The 17554-nt window shown below is 39.2% G+C and overlaps 2 protein-coding genes across 2 annotated transcripts; one reads left to right on the top strand and one right to left on the bottom strand.

The window, feature by feature from the left end:
- Positions 1-214: 214 nt before the first annotated feature.
- LOC129745235 (centromere/kinetochore protein zw10) lies at positions 215-3535 on the top strand. Its single transcript, XM_055738177.1, has 4 exons — positions 215-359; positions 757-2373; positions 2440-2705; positions 2768-3535. The coding sequence occupies exons 2-4, from the start codon at positions 771-773 to the stop codon at positions 2987-2989; spliced, it is 2091 nt and encodes a 696-aa protein (XP_055594152.1). The 5' UTR covers positions 215-359; positions 757-770; the 3' UTR covers positions 2990-3535.
- Positions 3536-11923: 8388 nt separating this feature from the next.
- Positions 11924-16119, bottom strand: LOC129742495 (uncharacterized protein K02A2.6-like). Its single transcript, XM_055734396.1, has 2 exons — positions 12563-16119; positions 11924-12155 (listed from the first exon to the last, which is right to left on the bottom strand). The coding sequence occupies exons 1-2, from the start codon at positions 16117-16119 to the stop codon at positions 11924-11926; spliced, it is 3789 nt and encodes a 1262-aa protein (XP_055590371.1).
- Positions 16120-17554: the final 1435 nt, after the last annotated feature.

Genomic DNA, 17554 nt, shown 5'->3' on the forward strand with positions numbered 1-17554 from the left:
CAAAAATTTCTGGTTAACGCACGAGAACTACAAAAATGGTTAAATTTCGTGAAGCAAAAATTCTCAAAAATAAACATATTGCCAGTTTTCGGGCCAAAGCACACAATATATACCGGGATTGCGAGCGCGCCCATCGCCCATTGAACACACCTTATATTTCGTGTAAAATAAACCCATATTGCAGGTGTTTCTACTTTCCGTATATAGAATAGAACTTCAAATTTTTCGTGTTCAAAACTTCCAACGGCCTGCGGCGTCAAATTTCCCTGTTTTGTGAATCTGCTGTATTGTCGATTTTCGAGCAAAATTATATTTTTGTTTCAATAGTTCATTTTACCGATACTAAAGTTTATAAAAATGTAAGTATTGACCGTAGGATACAACCTTTATCTTTAATAGTTGAAACAGGCGAGTTCAAAAACTCGTCTCAATCGTTTAGAGATAATTTATTGTTTTCTTTCAATCTTTCGTGTATAATTTTTGCGAAGGATTTGCAAAGTGATCATGTTAGCTCTTACCACAATTTAGATTAAACTTTAAGGTTACCGCAGAAAGGATGGTAGCGCCTTTGGACGACCGAAATAGTTTCTGTGTTGATCGACATATTTTGTATATCTTTGCCACAATTTTGTAGTATGTTTATAATCTCCTTGGGTCGAGATGCTAAGTCAGGGAATGCCACAGATTCAATACCGCTCATGGCAAGTTCGCCCCGAATATTTTGGAAAAAATAAAACTTTGCCTTTATTATTTCAGTAAAATTACATACTATGACAATGGATGAAAGCATGGAATTTGAAGTAATCAGTGGAGAGCTGGACACGAAGAAGCAAATCACTCATATCATATCTAAGGCCAAGGATTACCAGGATAAAGTTAAGGAAATTGTTTCGAGTTACTATGTCGACTTCTTGCCCAACTGCTACGATAACGTAATGATAATGAAAACTGGAAAAATGTTAGAGGATGAGATCAACAAGGCTCTCTCGCTGGTCAATCAAGACACTACATGGCAATTGAACATGGGCCAGGAAAATGTTCTTCAACTTCGTGAAGAATTGAATGAAATTATTTTGGGATATAAAACATCGTTTAAGTTACAAACCATCCATAGTTTGTTTGAAATGATCTCCAGAACTGGTGATGATTATCAAAAACTGATCCATATTCTGGAAAAAATCAAAACCTTACTCAACAGCGACAACGATCCTATTCTCCCAAAATTGGAATGTTACCAGAGCATCAGATTGCGTTATCATGAAGAGTATCAGATTTTGTTATACAATCTTAACAAAAAATTTGAATCTTTGATAAGCTTCAGCGAAAAACCATTTCAAAATACTAAATCGGTCACAATTAAGATTAAAAAAGACGAAGATCAACTCCATCAGGTTATCGTTGCTTTGGTTCATACCAACTACAACGTTAATAAAATGTGCAAGTTTTTAATGGACAATGTATTTGAACCTATAATCACAAGGCCGGTATCTCTTACATGCAACGAGGATGAAGGGGATTTTGTCACGATTCAACTTTCGTATCAACTGAAATCGAGTGAGGATCTTAGACCGAATTATCGAACTATATTTCAACGGATGATGGAAACTTTCTACTGCCTCGGACATATGAACATACTTATTTCTGAAAAGCAGTGCATTTTTTCTATAATAGCGAAGCACATTAAAGGATCGATGTGCAAGTTGTTAATTGACAACTGCTTGCAGCATGACATTCCGGATACGATAGATGAAATGAATGAATCTAGCATAGTGCATGCGATTCAAGAATTCAACAAATTTCTCACAGACATGTTATTCTTGGACAATGAAAATGATCACATATTGGATGAATACGCTAGCAAAATAGAACTCCTGTTCCAGAAAAAATTTTGCAGTAATATCGTGTCAACAGCGTTAGATATAATGAAAAAGGATATGCATGATATGGTGCTGGTGGAGGACCGGGACTCTCAGTTTTCTAGCGGATCAGATATGTTTTCCAGCTGTATGGTATCGAAGAGCACTATTGAAATGAAAAAGCTCTTGGACAAAATTCTTTCCGAAGCAGTTTCGTCAAACGAGAAAGAATTATCGGAGCGATTGATTAAAACTAATGCCACTATTTTGGAACGTTATACTATTGAGGTAACCCAGAATCATGAGAAATTGCTTTTGAAAATACCACAACAAACAGCATTATTTTATAACAACTGTATGTACTTGTCGTTTTGGTTACAAAAAAATGCCAGTAAGCTGAATGGTAACAACTCATTTATGTTGATTGGTAGCGCTCTGCGTGATCATGGAAGCAAAACGTTTAATAATCAATTGCAAAATCAGCGATCGCTATTGCTTACTTCGTTAGAAGGATTTGGTGAGTAAACCTGAAATAAAATAAGAGGCATGATCAACGATAACTTTTACTTTTTCTCCATAAAAGATGTAACCGAATGTACGATGGAGTTAGGACCTGAACCACAGAAAGCAGTACGACAGTGTATTCGACAATTGGATCTTCTTAAAAGTGTTTGGCAGACGGTTCTTCCGGAGGCCATCTACAAGACGAGTATTGGTGGTTTACTAACAACTTTCTGCGGAGAAATAATAAGAAGAATCTTCAATCTTGAAGACATCACAACTCCTATTGGTAGTGGCCTAGTTGGGCTCATAGGGATAGTTAAAGAAAAAGCACCACAACTGTTCAAGGTATTGCAAATACCAACTCCTTAAAATTTTCGTTTGGGTAAAATATATTTCTCTGGTTTCAGGATTCAAGTGATATCTTTGTTGCAGTTAAAAATTGGACTAAATTAGTTCAACTACAAAAACTACTCGACGCATCTTTGGTAGAGATAACTGAAATGTGGGCGGAAGGCAAAGGTCCTCTGACGTTGAATTACAAAGCTGATGAAATTAAACATTTAATTCGAGCGCTGTTCCAGAACACCAAACATCGCCAAACGTGCCTTGCCTCTATTGTGCAACTGTAAACTTGTGGGGAAGTTGATTATTATTGAAATATTTTTTAAGGAACTATCATTTATTAGTTTTTTTTTATAATAAAGTAGATTCAAATAGATGTTTGTATCTTTAACCGTATTATACACTCAGGTAAATTCATATTATAATTGTCATAAGATTCGTCTTAGCTTTTGCTTTGGGTCCTCCGCGGAAACCCATCTGATCAAACAAGAACGAATACAGTATCGTTGTTTGCGTATTTTTTTTCGGGATTTTCATCCCTTAAGGGTGGGTTTGCTTGCGTATTGCCATAGGTTGTATGCAGTCGACATATACGATGAGTCTCGAAGTACTGGCGGGAGTAATTTTAATGCCGTTGAACTTGCTGGGAGTAATGCCGTTGAAAAATCGGTTCTTCGACTTATCGAAGTGAAACTATGAATCCTTTGGTGATAGAAAATTAGGAAAGGCTTATGAATATTAATCCACAAGGGAAATATGTAAACAATTATCATGCTTTTAATTAATTTGAAATAAATCCTTCTTTATTAAATTCGGACACGAGTCACTTTTAACAGATTAGCAGTTCCTTGATAAAATTCGATCTGTCCATGACCGCTGACATTCGTCTTGCAACACTCGTTGAGAACACTTGTGGTTTCGCGCATCTCGAGCATTAGTGTCAAGTAGTGTGAGAAAAAAGTGTCCATTTATTCTGGGAGTGGATACCGTCCGGACGGTTAACCTTCTTATCCGGAGTTGTGTGCCGGGTTGTAAAAGTGGACATTTTCCTGCCATTCGCCAGGGCAGAATTGACATTCATAACCCTTCGGAAAAGTGGGGTTATTGTTGGATTGCAGTTTTCCCATTTTCATCAAACAGACCGACACCGCCAAGAGAGGTTGGTTACCACCAGGGCCATCACAATTGTTTGGCAAATTACCCTGGATATCATTATTTGATTGTACCCTATACCAATTGGAGCAGCCATCTTCAACCAACGACAGAAGACCACGTGGTTGAGTTCATCGACACTGAAGGAGCCGTATATATGAAAAAGTGCTTAATTAGCTGGTAATTCTTTTTTCTTTTTTCCCTTCTTCTTGTATCTATCATTTTCTCTTTATTATTTCGTTCATATTTTGCTCCGCTCATATTTTGCCACGGTAGACATTTGTGTCTCCGCGAAAAAATATGAGCGAAGGCGGGGGGTTGGATCCACCAGCTGATGATGAGAGGATCATCTACGAAGATGAGGAGCATCTGAAGGATTCAGCAGTAGCTGGTCTTTCAAATGCTAGTGCTCATGCCCCTCTAGTAGTGGGTTCTCCTCACCACCTACAGCTGCGGATAAAACATCCTGACTCCGTACCTATCCGGAAAACTCAACCTTTTCTGGGCCTTGGGGCGTTTTTATCCGGCCCAAAGCTAACGGTAAAGGTTTGAATGTGGGGCAGATCACCAAAGATCTGGCGAGGTGGCCCTCCGTTACCAGTGTTAGCATTTTTTTTAATTTGGTGTATCAACTGTATATATACTTCGGTCGGAATCGTGGATTGTCGCCAACTCAAGACTGCCATCGTCGTTGATGGCGTTAGAAAGTATACGCCTTCAGCCTCGATTCGAGTGACCTTCGCGGGAACAGCCCTTCCTCATTACGTCTTGATTGACGGAATTTTAAGGCTTCCAATACGCCTTCATGTGCCTCGCCCAATACTTACTTACTTAATGATCCCGTGCCGATCCTCCGGTGCATACGGCCGTGGTAAAAGACCTCCACTGTTGACGATCCGGAGCCAGCGTCTTCACCTGGTCCCAGTCAAGATTCTCGTCGACAGTTCGGATTTCAGCGGCTAGGCTTCGCCGCCACGAGTTTCTGGGTCTGCCTCTTCTTCGATATCTTTCTGGATTCCAATCTAGCGCCTCTCTGCAAATCTCGTTTTCATCTTTTCGCAGCGTGTGCCTCGATCTCGATTTCTAGCGCCCTTTGATGACACCGGCGATGTAGTTCCTAATTCGAGATCCAATTGCCAGGCCACCAAGCGCGGATGATATTCCGCAGGCAGTGGTTTACAAATACTTGCAGTTTTCGCGTCGTCACCGCATATGTGCACCAAGTTTCGCACCCGTACAGCAATAGGGGAGAGTGGGGATACTTGATCCCCTTTTCTTATTTTCACCATATCTTTTTGGAAAAATTTAGCAACTCGCCGTCTTTGACATTTTCTGACAGCTTGAAACTTCAAGTTTCTATGCTCCAAAAATTAGAACGATACTTGAACCCGTTGATGAACGAGAAGCATTTTCGCACTAGAAGCAAAAATGGCGATTTTTCTGAAGTTAGGGGAGACTTGATCCCCCTATTGAAGGAGACTTGATCTTTTATTCAGGAAGCCCTAATCCTTGTATAAAAATCAAACAAAACCCCAAGATAGAATGTTAATTGACTATTTTGGTCATGTTTGTTCTCATTTTACAATTTATAGCAGACATAAGAAGAAAATTCTATAACTTTTTCTCAACGCTAATAACATTGCATACTTAAAGGCGCTATTTTTTATTATTAAGAGAAAATTAATTATTTTTGCTCTTTTCTTCAGACAATTGTTTGATAAATATTAGTTTTTGAATAAATATTAGTAATTTCGTAATCAGCAATCATAACGATCAATTCAGAAGAAAAATATGCCGTTTGGAAGGGGGATCAATTGTACCCAACTCTAGGGGATCAATTGTACCCATAATCAACATTTTAGAAAACTTTTTCTGAAAAAAGTCGAGAGTTTTCCATTGCTTTGAAAATATGGCATTATGAAGTTAATTTTACGCTCGAACGATTGATACATTGGAACAAATATTTTTTTTATAATTTTCCCATGTAAGGAATGTGTAAATTGATGAAAAAAGATCTTCAAGTTACATTTTGTGAAATTTTTCAAACAAAGTTCAATTACTCAAACAATTATTTTGTTGTAATTTTTTAAGCTGCAAGCATTGTTATTTTGCTCATTTTGGCACATTTTTCTAGGACATTTGATCTTTGTAAAACATTCCAGTTTCGAGATATAGCTAAGGAATCAAGTATCCCCAGGGATCAAGTATCCTCATTCTCCCCTACGGATTTGACGTTTGAGTTGAAGATTCGGATTTTCGTTCGTAGAGAGATCTGTCGTGACCGCCAGATGTTTCGGAGACTCGCAAATGCAAAACGGGCCTTTCTGATCCGGGTTTCGATGTCTTTCCTGGTACCAACGCGGTTTTATTTTGCCCAAAAAAATTACTGATTTGTAAGGTGGAAATAGTGAAAATATTACCACGGTCACTACACAGGCGTTATCTGGCTACCAAGATACTGGAAGCACTCCACTTTCTCAACTTGTTGCCCAGCTACCATTAAACTGTAGGGATTTCCTGTGTTGATCTCCATCGACTTGGTCTTTCCGACATTGACTTTGAGACCTGCTGCCTTGGAACTTTCGGTGAGGTCGTCGAGTTTGCTCTGCATGTCCGGTTGTGTTTGGGCGAGCAAAACAATATCGTCAGCCAGGTCAAGGTCGTTCAGTTGCTCCATTGTTGAAGGATTCCACGCAATCCTCGGTTTCGGTGCACAGTCGATCGATCCAGTCAGAATCTCATCCATTACGATTAGAAAAAGTAGCGGTGATAAGATACATCCTTGTCTGCCTCGCCCAATGGAGTGCAAAAATTGCATAAAGTTGGGACACACTGCATCTCATTGCTGCAATAAGCAGCGATGCTCTCGTTGCGGGGAGAATCATGGGGAAGGAGTATGCTCGGCAATAGAACAAAAATATGTCTATTGCGGGGGCTCACCCCATGTAATCTCCTCGTGCGAGGCATTTAAAGGTAGCTCTTTTAAAAAGCAGAGGCGCTCTTTAAAAGAGCGTTCTAAACGTTCTTATGCCGCCATATTAAAGAGCGATTCTCCACCGACCCAATCTCAACCTAGTAATATTTTCTCATTGCTGCCAGTTGATAATGAGGACACCGGGGACACAGACGCGGCTGATGAGGTTCATTCAGTCCTCTCTGTATGAGGCTTTCGGAAGCGTGCAAAGGTGCCTTCCCCCAAAATACCTCCAAAAATTCCTACGTTTATCTCCTCAATCAGAGTAGAGAAAAATTCATCGGTTGTAAGGATGCATCCATGGTCCGACCAGGATCAAAGCAGAGAAGACTCCCTGAATCAAACCTCAGGGTCGGCTTCAATCTATCGCGTCAGTAGCCAAGAAAATATTTATCTTCCCAAATAAACTTCCCACTTAAACCCCGAACTATGAGCTGATATGGTTCCTGCCCAGCATTACCCAACCAACATAAGAATACGGTAACTGTCCTACTTTTGGACGGGCTCACATAGCTCACGGCCGTCCTAGGCGTGTACACAGGTTGTGGTGATGGTTGCGTTCACAGCAGGAAGGCCTTCCTACTGACGTAGAACAGGATGTTGCAGAACTCTTAATCCGGGTGAAGGTCGTAGTTTGAACTCAAGCCAAAACTTAAGGGGTTCTGGGTGATCTGATATTACGTCTATTCTGGAAGAATCACCACATCAAGCAACGGAAGCACTTCACTCTCATTCTGGTATATTTCGGGCAATCGCGTCTTTTCCATGCGTTCATGTGCCCCTTATTCTGGACCCTTACTTTCCTCATCCTCCCCCCCCCCCCCTTCGTGACCTGTCATAGCCGCCATCATCGCGGCTCAATCTCAGTTATTCGCCATCTAGTTGTGGAGTTGTAGTTTTGATGTTCTCCGATAGTAGGCGGGCAAGCGATGGTTTTCATGGGGTTGTGTGCTGTCGTCTGTTTGTTGGTTGATTGTGAGAAGTCTTTTTTGGTACGGTTAAACACCCTCTTGGTCACCTTTGAAAATTCGGACAAAGGCCTCCCACAATCTTGAACCCCAATCGAACTTACTCGTTACACGGTTTCGGAAAATGCAAAACAAGTTCCTCCAGGCTTTCGCGGGAAAGTTCCACAACAGAATAAACCATCGACTGCGGGAAAATCGCAAACCTCATCTCCTAACCTAATGCCAGAATCTACTACTCAATCTGGGATTTTTAAGTTGTCCGACATCTTGAATGGAATTTTCTCGTGTTTTAACGTACCAATCAACATTTTTTTGGAATTCGTCATAGGGACAAAATCAATTAAGCTGAGGGTTGTAAGTTCAAGGCTGCGATCTTAACGCTTTGATTTGTATTTGTATAGGAATTTAATTTGAAAGACAATTAAACTTACGTTTTCTGGAAAAAGTTAAAAACGAATTCAACGCATGAAACTTTTTAATAATGATTTTTTTTAGTTTTGTAAAATTTGATTTCATTGGTCAATTTATAATTTTTGAGTAATAATTTGTCATCAATGTGTTCGATTCTACCATCCAATCATCAGAAAACTAGAAAAAGCAATTGAAAATTGGCAAAGTTAGTCTTCAACGAGGTTTCAGCACAAATCTTTTCAAAAATTTCTATGTACAAAATAAAATTTACATATACCATTCTACGGGGAGATCATCCATCTTGAAAAGTGGAATAATCTTCAAAAGAGGTCGTTCACATATGTTTACAAACTAATATACTGAAATTTCACTATAGGTAACACATGGAAAAGATAAAAATACATTGTTATCATTTGATGATGAAAAAGGGTAAATCTACTCAAGCTTCCTAAAAAATAGTGGGTATAAAATAAGGTCGCTAGAAATTTTTCCGGACGTATCTGGCTCGGACAAATCTGGCCAGTTTCATCGAAAAACCTGGCAAAATCCAGGCATTTGATTTCAAAATGTTCAACTCAATATCCGGACAAATTTGGTCAAAACCATGGAATTATTTAGTAAAAATCAAGAAGAATACATCTGAAATATTTGTTTTTCATCAAACTACATCAGCAGATTTTAAATTGTATTTCAGGTTTCCAAACACAAATCATTATTATTTGGATTAAACTCGCCATTAAAAATTTCCTTTTGTACGTAAAAATGGCAAAATTATAATAATTAAATTTTAGTTGTTTTGTTACATTTTACAAAAAAGTGAATAAATCTGGGCTTTTTTCAATGAAATCCGGGCAACCGAGCCGGACCGGACTTTCCTTAAATTTTGTGTCATAGGGGTCGTACACTAATTACGTAAGCACGATTTTGGAAATTTTCGAACCTCCCTCCACCCCTGGTAAGACACAGTAAGATTTCTGAATACCCCCTCTCACCCCCTAGTAAGATTTTACGTTTTTTATTCATTGAGAAATTGACACATTTTTCAAAAATATGGCCAAGCAAAGCAATATTAAAGTAAAATTTAATAACCGCTCCAAACAAAAGATGAAATGTCATAAACCAGGGGTTTTCAGATCATTTACTCGGCGGAGCACTTTTTAAAACCAAAATTTTTGGCGGAGCACCTACAAACCCGAGTTTTGAAAACTTGATAGTATTTATCTTGTAAATAAGATGTGTAATAAAATCAGTAATGAATGGCTACTCTTTGGATAGTCTTGATTTTATCAACAAAATATTTGTCATCAAGAATTAATCTTTTGTGCAACTTCAACCAATTTTTACCTAGCTATTGAAACGCATGAAGGCGTTTGTAAAGATCAGTTTGAATTTTCGAATAGCTTATTAAAGCAACTGGCGATTCAATGTACAGGTTTGAAAGAGTTGTTAGTCAAACTGAAACTTGTTATTTCATCCGTTTATTCGAAGATTCGGTATCAAAATTAATTTTGTTTCATAAAGTTAACGATATTGATAGCATATTTTTCGGTTTGAATCACATTTATCAGGAAAACGGGCTGTCTTTTCGATGGTTTTTGTCGTGATTTTGTGTTGGTACATACAAAATATAATAGAAACTGAAAAGTGATTATATTTAATTGATGGAATCAGTTTTTCGGCAGTAAATAAGTATGTGCCTGAAGCTCTTAAAAGAATGCAAAACTACTTTTATTTTTAAATTTTAAACTCCTGTATCGTATTGAATCTAGCAACAAAGACAGAAAAAAAACAGGAACTTCATGAAAACATTCATGAGGGCGGCATATGGACTAAAGACTGTAGCTAGTAGGTTGAGTAGGGAGCAGTTTTTTTTTTATTATTTTTTTTATTGTCTCTGAAATTGTCTAGGCATTCCAGCTTTTCAGATACGAACTTGGATTTGGTAGGCTGCTAAACACTGCTTTCAGTTAACATTTAAAGAACATTTTTGAATATTTTGAAAAGCATAAAACAATAATAATAATTTACAATAATATTTTGAAATTGATCAATGATGAATTGTATTGTTTGTTTTACATTCTACATATAACAATGATTCTATTTTTTTTTTTAAAGAAACAGGAGTTAAAGAAATTACATTTTAGTTGACTATACATCATTTGCAACTTTCTGAAATTATCTTGTTGAATTTGTTTATATCAATAGACGGCCTCTTAGAAAAAGGTTGGGTTTTTTATAGTTTACAAATATCAGTCAATGAAAAACTTGTTAAATAATTTTTATTTTTATTTTTTACACTGTTTTTTTAGAGAGATTGTTACGCTAGTGGGCCAATATATGTTATTCACAATAAGTGTAATTATTTTTCTTTTAACTGATGTACACGTATACTCTTGATTTTTCGTTTTATTTTGTAGAGTTAAAAAAACATTTTGTTAGGAACAATGAAAGCACCGGAGAATTGGTTTACTAAGATCTATACACTTGTCAAAAGTGTCTCCTGATCATATCCCTTTTCCCCCATCCCCACAAAAATTGTTTTGCTAGGATGCAGAGGTGACCTCGGTCCTAAAGCATAAATTTACAGTCTATCATCCCTTTCTCTTATTTTCCTCTCTATCCATTGACTACTAGGACGTGGCCGGCGCCGTTATTGACGTATAAAGAGAGAGCATCAGTTTTGTTCATTGTGAATGTGCTGTCAATCCCAGACACCATTCTTTTGATCTCTAGGCAAAATTGATGGCCTCGGTCAATCACGGAGTAGCAACCATTGGTGATGTAGAATTCATTCTACTGAGCCACACCTGCGTTTATGGAATTCGAAATACTTTAATACTACTATGATGGAATAAACTATGGAAAACAAGAACTTTATATCATTTTAAAAATATAATTCAGAATTTTTAACGGCATTTCGGGTTCAATGACTTAAGGTGGATGTGAGTAGTCAATCAAGCTAAGCTAAGCTAAGCTAAGCTAAGCTAAGCTAAGCTAAGCTAAATATTTGTCATCAAGAATTAATGATTTCAATAGAACAAAAACGTTTTTTTTCGATTTTTCAAGCTGTAACAAGTTTGGTTAAATTTGTGTCAGTTGTAACCGGACGTTTTGTTCCGCGTTTAGTCGGGATCGGTATTTTGTCTTCGTTGCGAGATTCTTGAAAAATCCAGACTCGCATAGATAAGTTGTGGAAAACGGCAGAAGAATAAGTTTCGCTGTATCGGACAAAATTTGAAATTCATTTTTCAGTTGACACCAAAACTTCTCCAGCGACGTTTTGGATATGAATCTTTCCTGAAGCTTTGAATCCGACCGATGTCATATCTATCAAGCATTCATATTCTTGCGATGTTAATGATTTTGATTTCTTTGACCTATAAAAAGGCAGTTCTTCGCATTTAATGTCTTCGATCTTTTTAAAATTTAATGATATTCTCAGAGGAAATATTGTTGTAAGCTGCTCACCAAATCCTGCGGCAAAAAATTGTAATTGTATTTGTAAATGACTTCATTAGACACGTGGGCCTGTTAGTTTAACTTTAAACCAAGTGTTTTACTTGGTGAAAATACAAAGAACAACTGACTTTATTGATACCTTTTTCTCTTTTTACATGGTGTGTGTCATACAAAGGTGTGGCCATAAAGGCCGTCAAATATAGAGGTAATAGACTACGTAATACTACAACATCTTCCCTTCCCTAGCATTTAACTGATTACTCGAAATCAAGAAGATAGTCTTTGAATTTTATCGGGACTTTAATATCTCTCTTCGGACGTCGTGGAGTTTCGGCTAACGGCTGATGTATGTTTGCAGTTTCCATTCTACTGCCCATCGTGTTGTCATTCTTCTCCGGTGTTGCAGTATCTGCAGCTTGATCATTCAGACTGACAGACGATGTGTGATCGGGTACCAGGGCCTGCTCGTTGGTGAACGTTGTTGGCAAACTTGGATGGTTTTGAACAGATGAGGGCGTAATCGGCTCTTTACGCGGCTTCAGATGTTTGCGATCACGTCTGTAGCTTGACCCTTGAACATCTACTACAAAGGAGCGCTCGTTTTGACGTTGGTGTATTACCGCTGGGGTCCAGTGCTTAGAAGATTCTGGATTAAGTTGAACATAGACCGGTGATCCAACTTCCAAATCCGGCAGCTCTCTCGTTTTTTTTTATCATACTGTTGCTTGGCTTTTTTTCTATTAGTCTCGATTGCCTCAGCAACATTTTCCACAACTTTCGGTGTTAACTTGCTAGCTGATGTTGGTAGGCCACATTTTGTGTTTCTAGAAAACAACCTCTGCACTGGACTCGACCCGATCTTATTGGGGATATTCCGCCAATGAAGGAGTGCGTACCAGAAATCCGTTCCAGAAGATTCGGCTTTTTTTAAAAGATGTTTAGCGATTTTGACAGCGGCCTCCGCCTTTCCGTTTGCCTGCTGATGGTTTGGAGCCGATGTCGTGTGCTTAAAGTCCCATTCTTTAGTGAAAGCTACCCACTCTCGACTGTAGAAATTCGTACCATTGTCAGACAGTACGACCTGAGGACGACCATGGCGAGCAAAATTAGATTTACAGGCAGTTATAGTCGATCCCGGAGTTAAATCTTTCAAAAGGTCGACCTCAAAAAAGTCGGAATAGTGATCGACGGTCACAAGGAATTTTCGTTTTTGTCCTTGATAATCAGCGAAAAATACGTCGAGGGATATAAGTTGAAACGGATGTACTGGTATTGGATGAGTTTGCATTGGAGGAGCTACTTGAGATGAGGCAAACTTGGCACAGATAGAACACGCTGCAACTGAATCTCGGATTTGTGCACTCATTCCTGGCCAAAACAAGTTAGCACGAGCTAACTTCAATGTCGCTTCCACTCCATTATGACTCACATGCGCTTTCGAAACCATTCGCTTCCTCAAAGCGTATGGTACAAGTATGCGGTCATTTCTATACACCAATCCTTCCTGAGTAGCCAATTCATGTTTGTACTTAAAGTACACTTTGACGCCTTCCGGTAGACTGGTCACAGCTGCTGGCCAACCACAATGTATGTACGAGATGATCTGCTGCATCGTGGAATCTTTTTTGGTCTCCTCAACAACTTCATTCAAGCAGTCCTCAGACACTTTCAAGAAAGATGCTAGTTGTAGGTTATGTAATTCACTGAACACTTGATATACGGTAAACTTTTTGTAATCATCTTCTTCTAAAGAAACAGGTAATGGTGCACGAGACAAGGCGTCCGCGACCACATTGTCTTTACCCGTAACATACTCAATGTTCAACTGATATCGCTGGAGATTCAACAACATTCGTTGTAATCTGCGAGGGGCTGAAATTAACGGCTTTTTAAATACGTTAACTAATGGTTTTCGATTACCGACTACTAACTGGTCGAACCGAACACACGCAAAAAGTATTGCCAAAAGTTCTTTTTCAATTTGGGCATAATTTTTTTCGGTTGTCGTGAGTGTTCTAGAAGCGTATCCTACCACACCATTGCGCTGAAAAACCGCTACGCCCAAACCATAACAACTAGCATCGCATTCTATCACTAGAGGTTGAGACTGATCATAGTAGCACAACGTCTTTACATCAGACACCATAAACTTTAATCGATTGAATTCTTCTTCGTGTGCTGAGGACCAATTCCACTCTTCTTTTTCCGAGATCAATCTTCTTAACATCGTAATGTTGGCACTTAGATTCGGCAAAAATCTTCCCAGGTAGGTCACCAATCCAACGAATCGGTGTAATTCTTTTTTATTTGTAGGCACTGGATAGTTTTTTATAGTAGACACTTTTGAATCATCCGGTCTGAGACCGCTATCACTCAATATATGACCGTAAAACTTCACAGATCGTTCACACACTTTTAATTTTTCACGATTCAATTTAACATCACTTTTCTCGAGGCGCTCCAACAGGTTCCGCAGATTCCGATTGTGATCGACAAGTACTTGCTCCATAGATTCTCCACACCCATATACCAAAATGTCGTCAGCTAGGCAATCCACTCCCTTCAGGCCTTGAAGAACCTCGTGTAGCTTATTTTGGAAGATCTCCGGAGCTGGGGATATTCCAAATGGGAGCCGCTTCCATCGGTACCTGCCAAAGGGTGTCCAAAAGGTAGTCAAGCGACTGCTCTTTTCATCCAGGACGACGTGCCAAAACCCTTTTCGAGCATCTACCATTGTGAATATTTTAGCTCTACCCAGTTCTGGGAGGATTTCATCTATGGTCGGGAATTGCAAGTTTGGTCTTTTCAGAGCTTGATTGAGATGAACTGGATCGAGACATATGCGAATCGAGCTGGTTTTATCTTTTTCACGTTTCACGAGAACCACATTGCTCACCCATTCCGTGTGCGCAAACTCTTTAATCACAATGCCATCTCTTTCGAGTTTGTCCAATTCTTCTTTCAGAGGGCCACGAAACGCTAAAGGGATTCTTCTTGGAGGTTGGATACATGGTTGTACAGACTGATCAACCTCCAACGACACTTCACCGGCAAAACGACCATATCCTTCAAAAACGCTTTTGTACTGATCGACTATCTTCATTGCTTCCAAACGATGGATATTCAGCAAACTCGTGGAATCTGTGGCTGTCGCAAAAGACACTGAGTTACAAAACTTCACATAACCCAAAGTCTTGCTGGCGTTCGCTGACAACAGTGGAATATGGTCTACCTCAACCACTTGGAAAACTAATTTATATCTTTTTCCATTTCGTCTGCAGCTAATTTTCGTTTCGCCCAATACTGGAATCGGATTTCCACCGAAACTAAATAGACGAAGATTTGACGGGGTGATTTTGGTTTCTGGTGATCCAACGATTTTGTTCAGCCAATTCTTCCCAATGATACTTGTATTTGCTCCGGTGTCCAATTCACATTTGATCGTTTTCCAATAGCCGGTGACGTTAACTTCTAAATCTGCCAAAACTTGCCCTCCGGAAGCGGAGTTGTCGTAAATTTTCCGAATTTCTGCTTCATCTTCACTATTTTCTGTTTCTTTTTCACTTTCCGTGGATGACTCAGCATAATAATCACTATTCGGTTCTTCTTTAAGCACTTTAACTCGACGCTTCTTCTTATGGATCTTTCCTTCCGATTTGCAAACACGCTCGTAGTGGTTTTTTCCACCACAAGCAGTGCACTTCTTGCCGATCGCTGGACAAGCTCCTTTTTTAAATTCGTGGCGGTCGCCACAAAATTTGCACTTCATTAACTTGGCAGACGTTTTAAGTTTGTTGACCTCAGCTTGTTGTGAGCGCGCTTCTCCGAGTTCCTGGTTGCGGCACATAGCTACTGCGTCCGCTTCAGTGATGTCTGGTTTTGTCAGCATTTTTTGTCGGAGGTGGGGCCACTTGTTAGATGTAGCTAGTTTGAACACGACTAATTCATCACGGAGATCTCCGAGTTTGGCCAGCCGGCTCAGATGTTTTAAACGAAGTAGGAAGTCCTCGGTACATTCTAATGGGTGTTGTTGGGCTTCGAAAAAATCCAACCTGTCGATGTTTTTGTTGCGTTCAACCACTACCTTCGCTTTGATTGCTGCCACCGCGAGTTCGAGGTTATGTCTCTCCTCTTGAGTAAGCTCAAAGTTGCTGTACTTTTTAAGAGCAGCTTCTCCAATGACAGACATTAACAAACTAACTTTTCTTTCTTCGTCTTGCTGGGGCCATCTATCCACTCCGATACTCTTGGCATAGTTCTGCCAATTTGACATGAAAAAGTCAAAATTTCGTTCCATGTCTCCTTCCACAGATAACGGTGGGGGCAATGGAACAAATCCTGGAGATGATCCGCCTGCTGCTGCAGCTGTAGCGCCAGTGTTCATCCGTTGCATTTGTTCAATGAGCGAACGGAACATCGCTGTCTGGCTTTCAAAAAACTCCTGCATCTCCATCATGTGATAATAATCACAACACGGGAACTCTTCCGGAATAATAAACGACCGAAGTAAAACTTTTCTTAAAACGTTTATTTGGAACCGGTACTTCCCGAATCAAAACTTCCGCGATTTTCAAAATGACGCCGGAAAAAACAAATGAAGCTCACGCAGCTTCTGACACCATGTTTTACTTGGTGAAAATACAAAGAACAACTGACTTTATTGATACCTTTTTCTCTTTTTACATGGTGTGTGTCATACAAAGGTGTGGCCATAAAGGCCGTCAAATATAGAGGTAATAGACTACGTAATACTACAACACCAAGGAATACAAACATCATTAGGAATACAACATCATTCAATCGTACCCCCAATGCCAAATTATTGTAGCTCAAAAACGCTCTGACTTCCGATATCCAATTCCGATTCAAACAGGCGAGACAACGTTTTTCCACGAGAATATCAGGATTTTCGGTATGAACAACGCCTTGAATAACCTTGAATTTTTCGGTCGAGCCTTAATAAAGTTGATTATTTTTACGCTTTCGTCCAAGACTTCCTTCAAAGATGATGATAGTTTCTTCATACCGTGTGCATGTCGATGAAGGATGTAATGACGACTACCGCAACTTTTGGTCTTTTCTTTGATCTTGGCAACGACTCCAGCAATATTTCCAACTATAGCTTTCCCACCGTTCATACATACATCAATGCAATTTCCTCATGGAATATTGTTGTCCGTAACATAATCATCAATAAGCTTGATATTTCAGCCCCCGTCGTGGAAGTTGGCAACGGTTTGAAAAGGAACAAATCTTCATCGAAACCTTCAGAACCTTGATAGCGAACAAATATCATCAGAATTGCTAGTCCTGATACATCTGTGGATTCGTCAAACTGCATATCGAATTTTGAAGTTCCCAATCGAGAAACTAAAATGCTTCCAACATCTTTAGCCATGTCACAAATTCGCCAAGAATCCGTATCAGATCAATTCAACTGTTTTATCATCAACCACGATACGGACGACTTCTTGAATACAAGGTTTGAATAATTTTTCAGCAATAGTATGCGCTTCTCCAACTTTTCCAATCGGTAGCTCACTAAGTACTGCGCAAGAACAGCCTGTTCATTGAGTGTTTTGCACGCTCAGTCCTGCAACACAACGTTGTTCGATCAACGCTGGGCATTTTAACAATCCACCATTCTTTGCCAACAGGGCTTTAACCGCCAGTAAAAACAAAAACAAACCGGATGCCCTGTGAATTTTTTTTCTCATGCTTCGATAAAAATGAAGCGATCAAAAAATATCTGAGTTTTTCAAAGTTGGTTTATGATTTTCGTTGCGTGCGTCGCGGAGCACTTTCAAAAGCTTCCACCAAGTGCTCCGCGGAGCACGATCTGAAAACCCCTGATAAACGATTACTTTTAGAAAACAATATTGAGGGTA

The sequence above is a fragment of the Uranotaenia lowii genome, chromosome 2 (assembly GCF_029784155.1).
Source record: "Uranotaenia lowii strain MFRU-FL chromosome 2, ASM2978415v1, whole genome shotgun sequence".
Classification (NCBI taxonomy): Eukaryota; Metazoa; Arthropoda; class Insecta; order Diptera; family Culicidae; genus Uranotaenia; species Uranotaenia lowii.

Excerpts from the sequence above, each read along its gene's own strand:
- LOC129745235 (XM_055738177.1), top strand. The coding sequence starts at position 771 with ATGACAATGGATGAAAGCATGGAATTTGAAGTAATCAGTGGAGAGCTG. Across the intron at positions 2,374-2,439 it reads TACTTCGTTAGAAGGATTTG|ATGTAACCGAATGTACGATG; the intron begins GTGAGTAAACCT and ends TCTCCATAAAAG. Across the intron at positions 2,706-2,767 it reads AAGCACCACAACTGTTCAAG|GATTCAAGTGATATCTTTGT; the intron begins GTATTGCAAATA and ends CTCTGGTTTCAG.
- LOC129742495 (XM_055734396.1), bottom strand. The coding sequence starts at position 16,119 with ATGGAGATGCAGGAGTTTTTTGAAAGCCAGACAGCGATGTTCCGTTCG. Across the intron at positions 12,156-12,562 it reads TCTTCTGGAACGGATTTCTG|TTTGCCAACAACGTTCACCA; the intron begins GTACGCACTCCT and ends AAACCATCCAAG.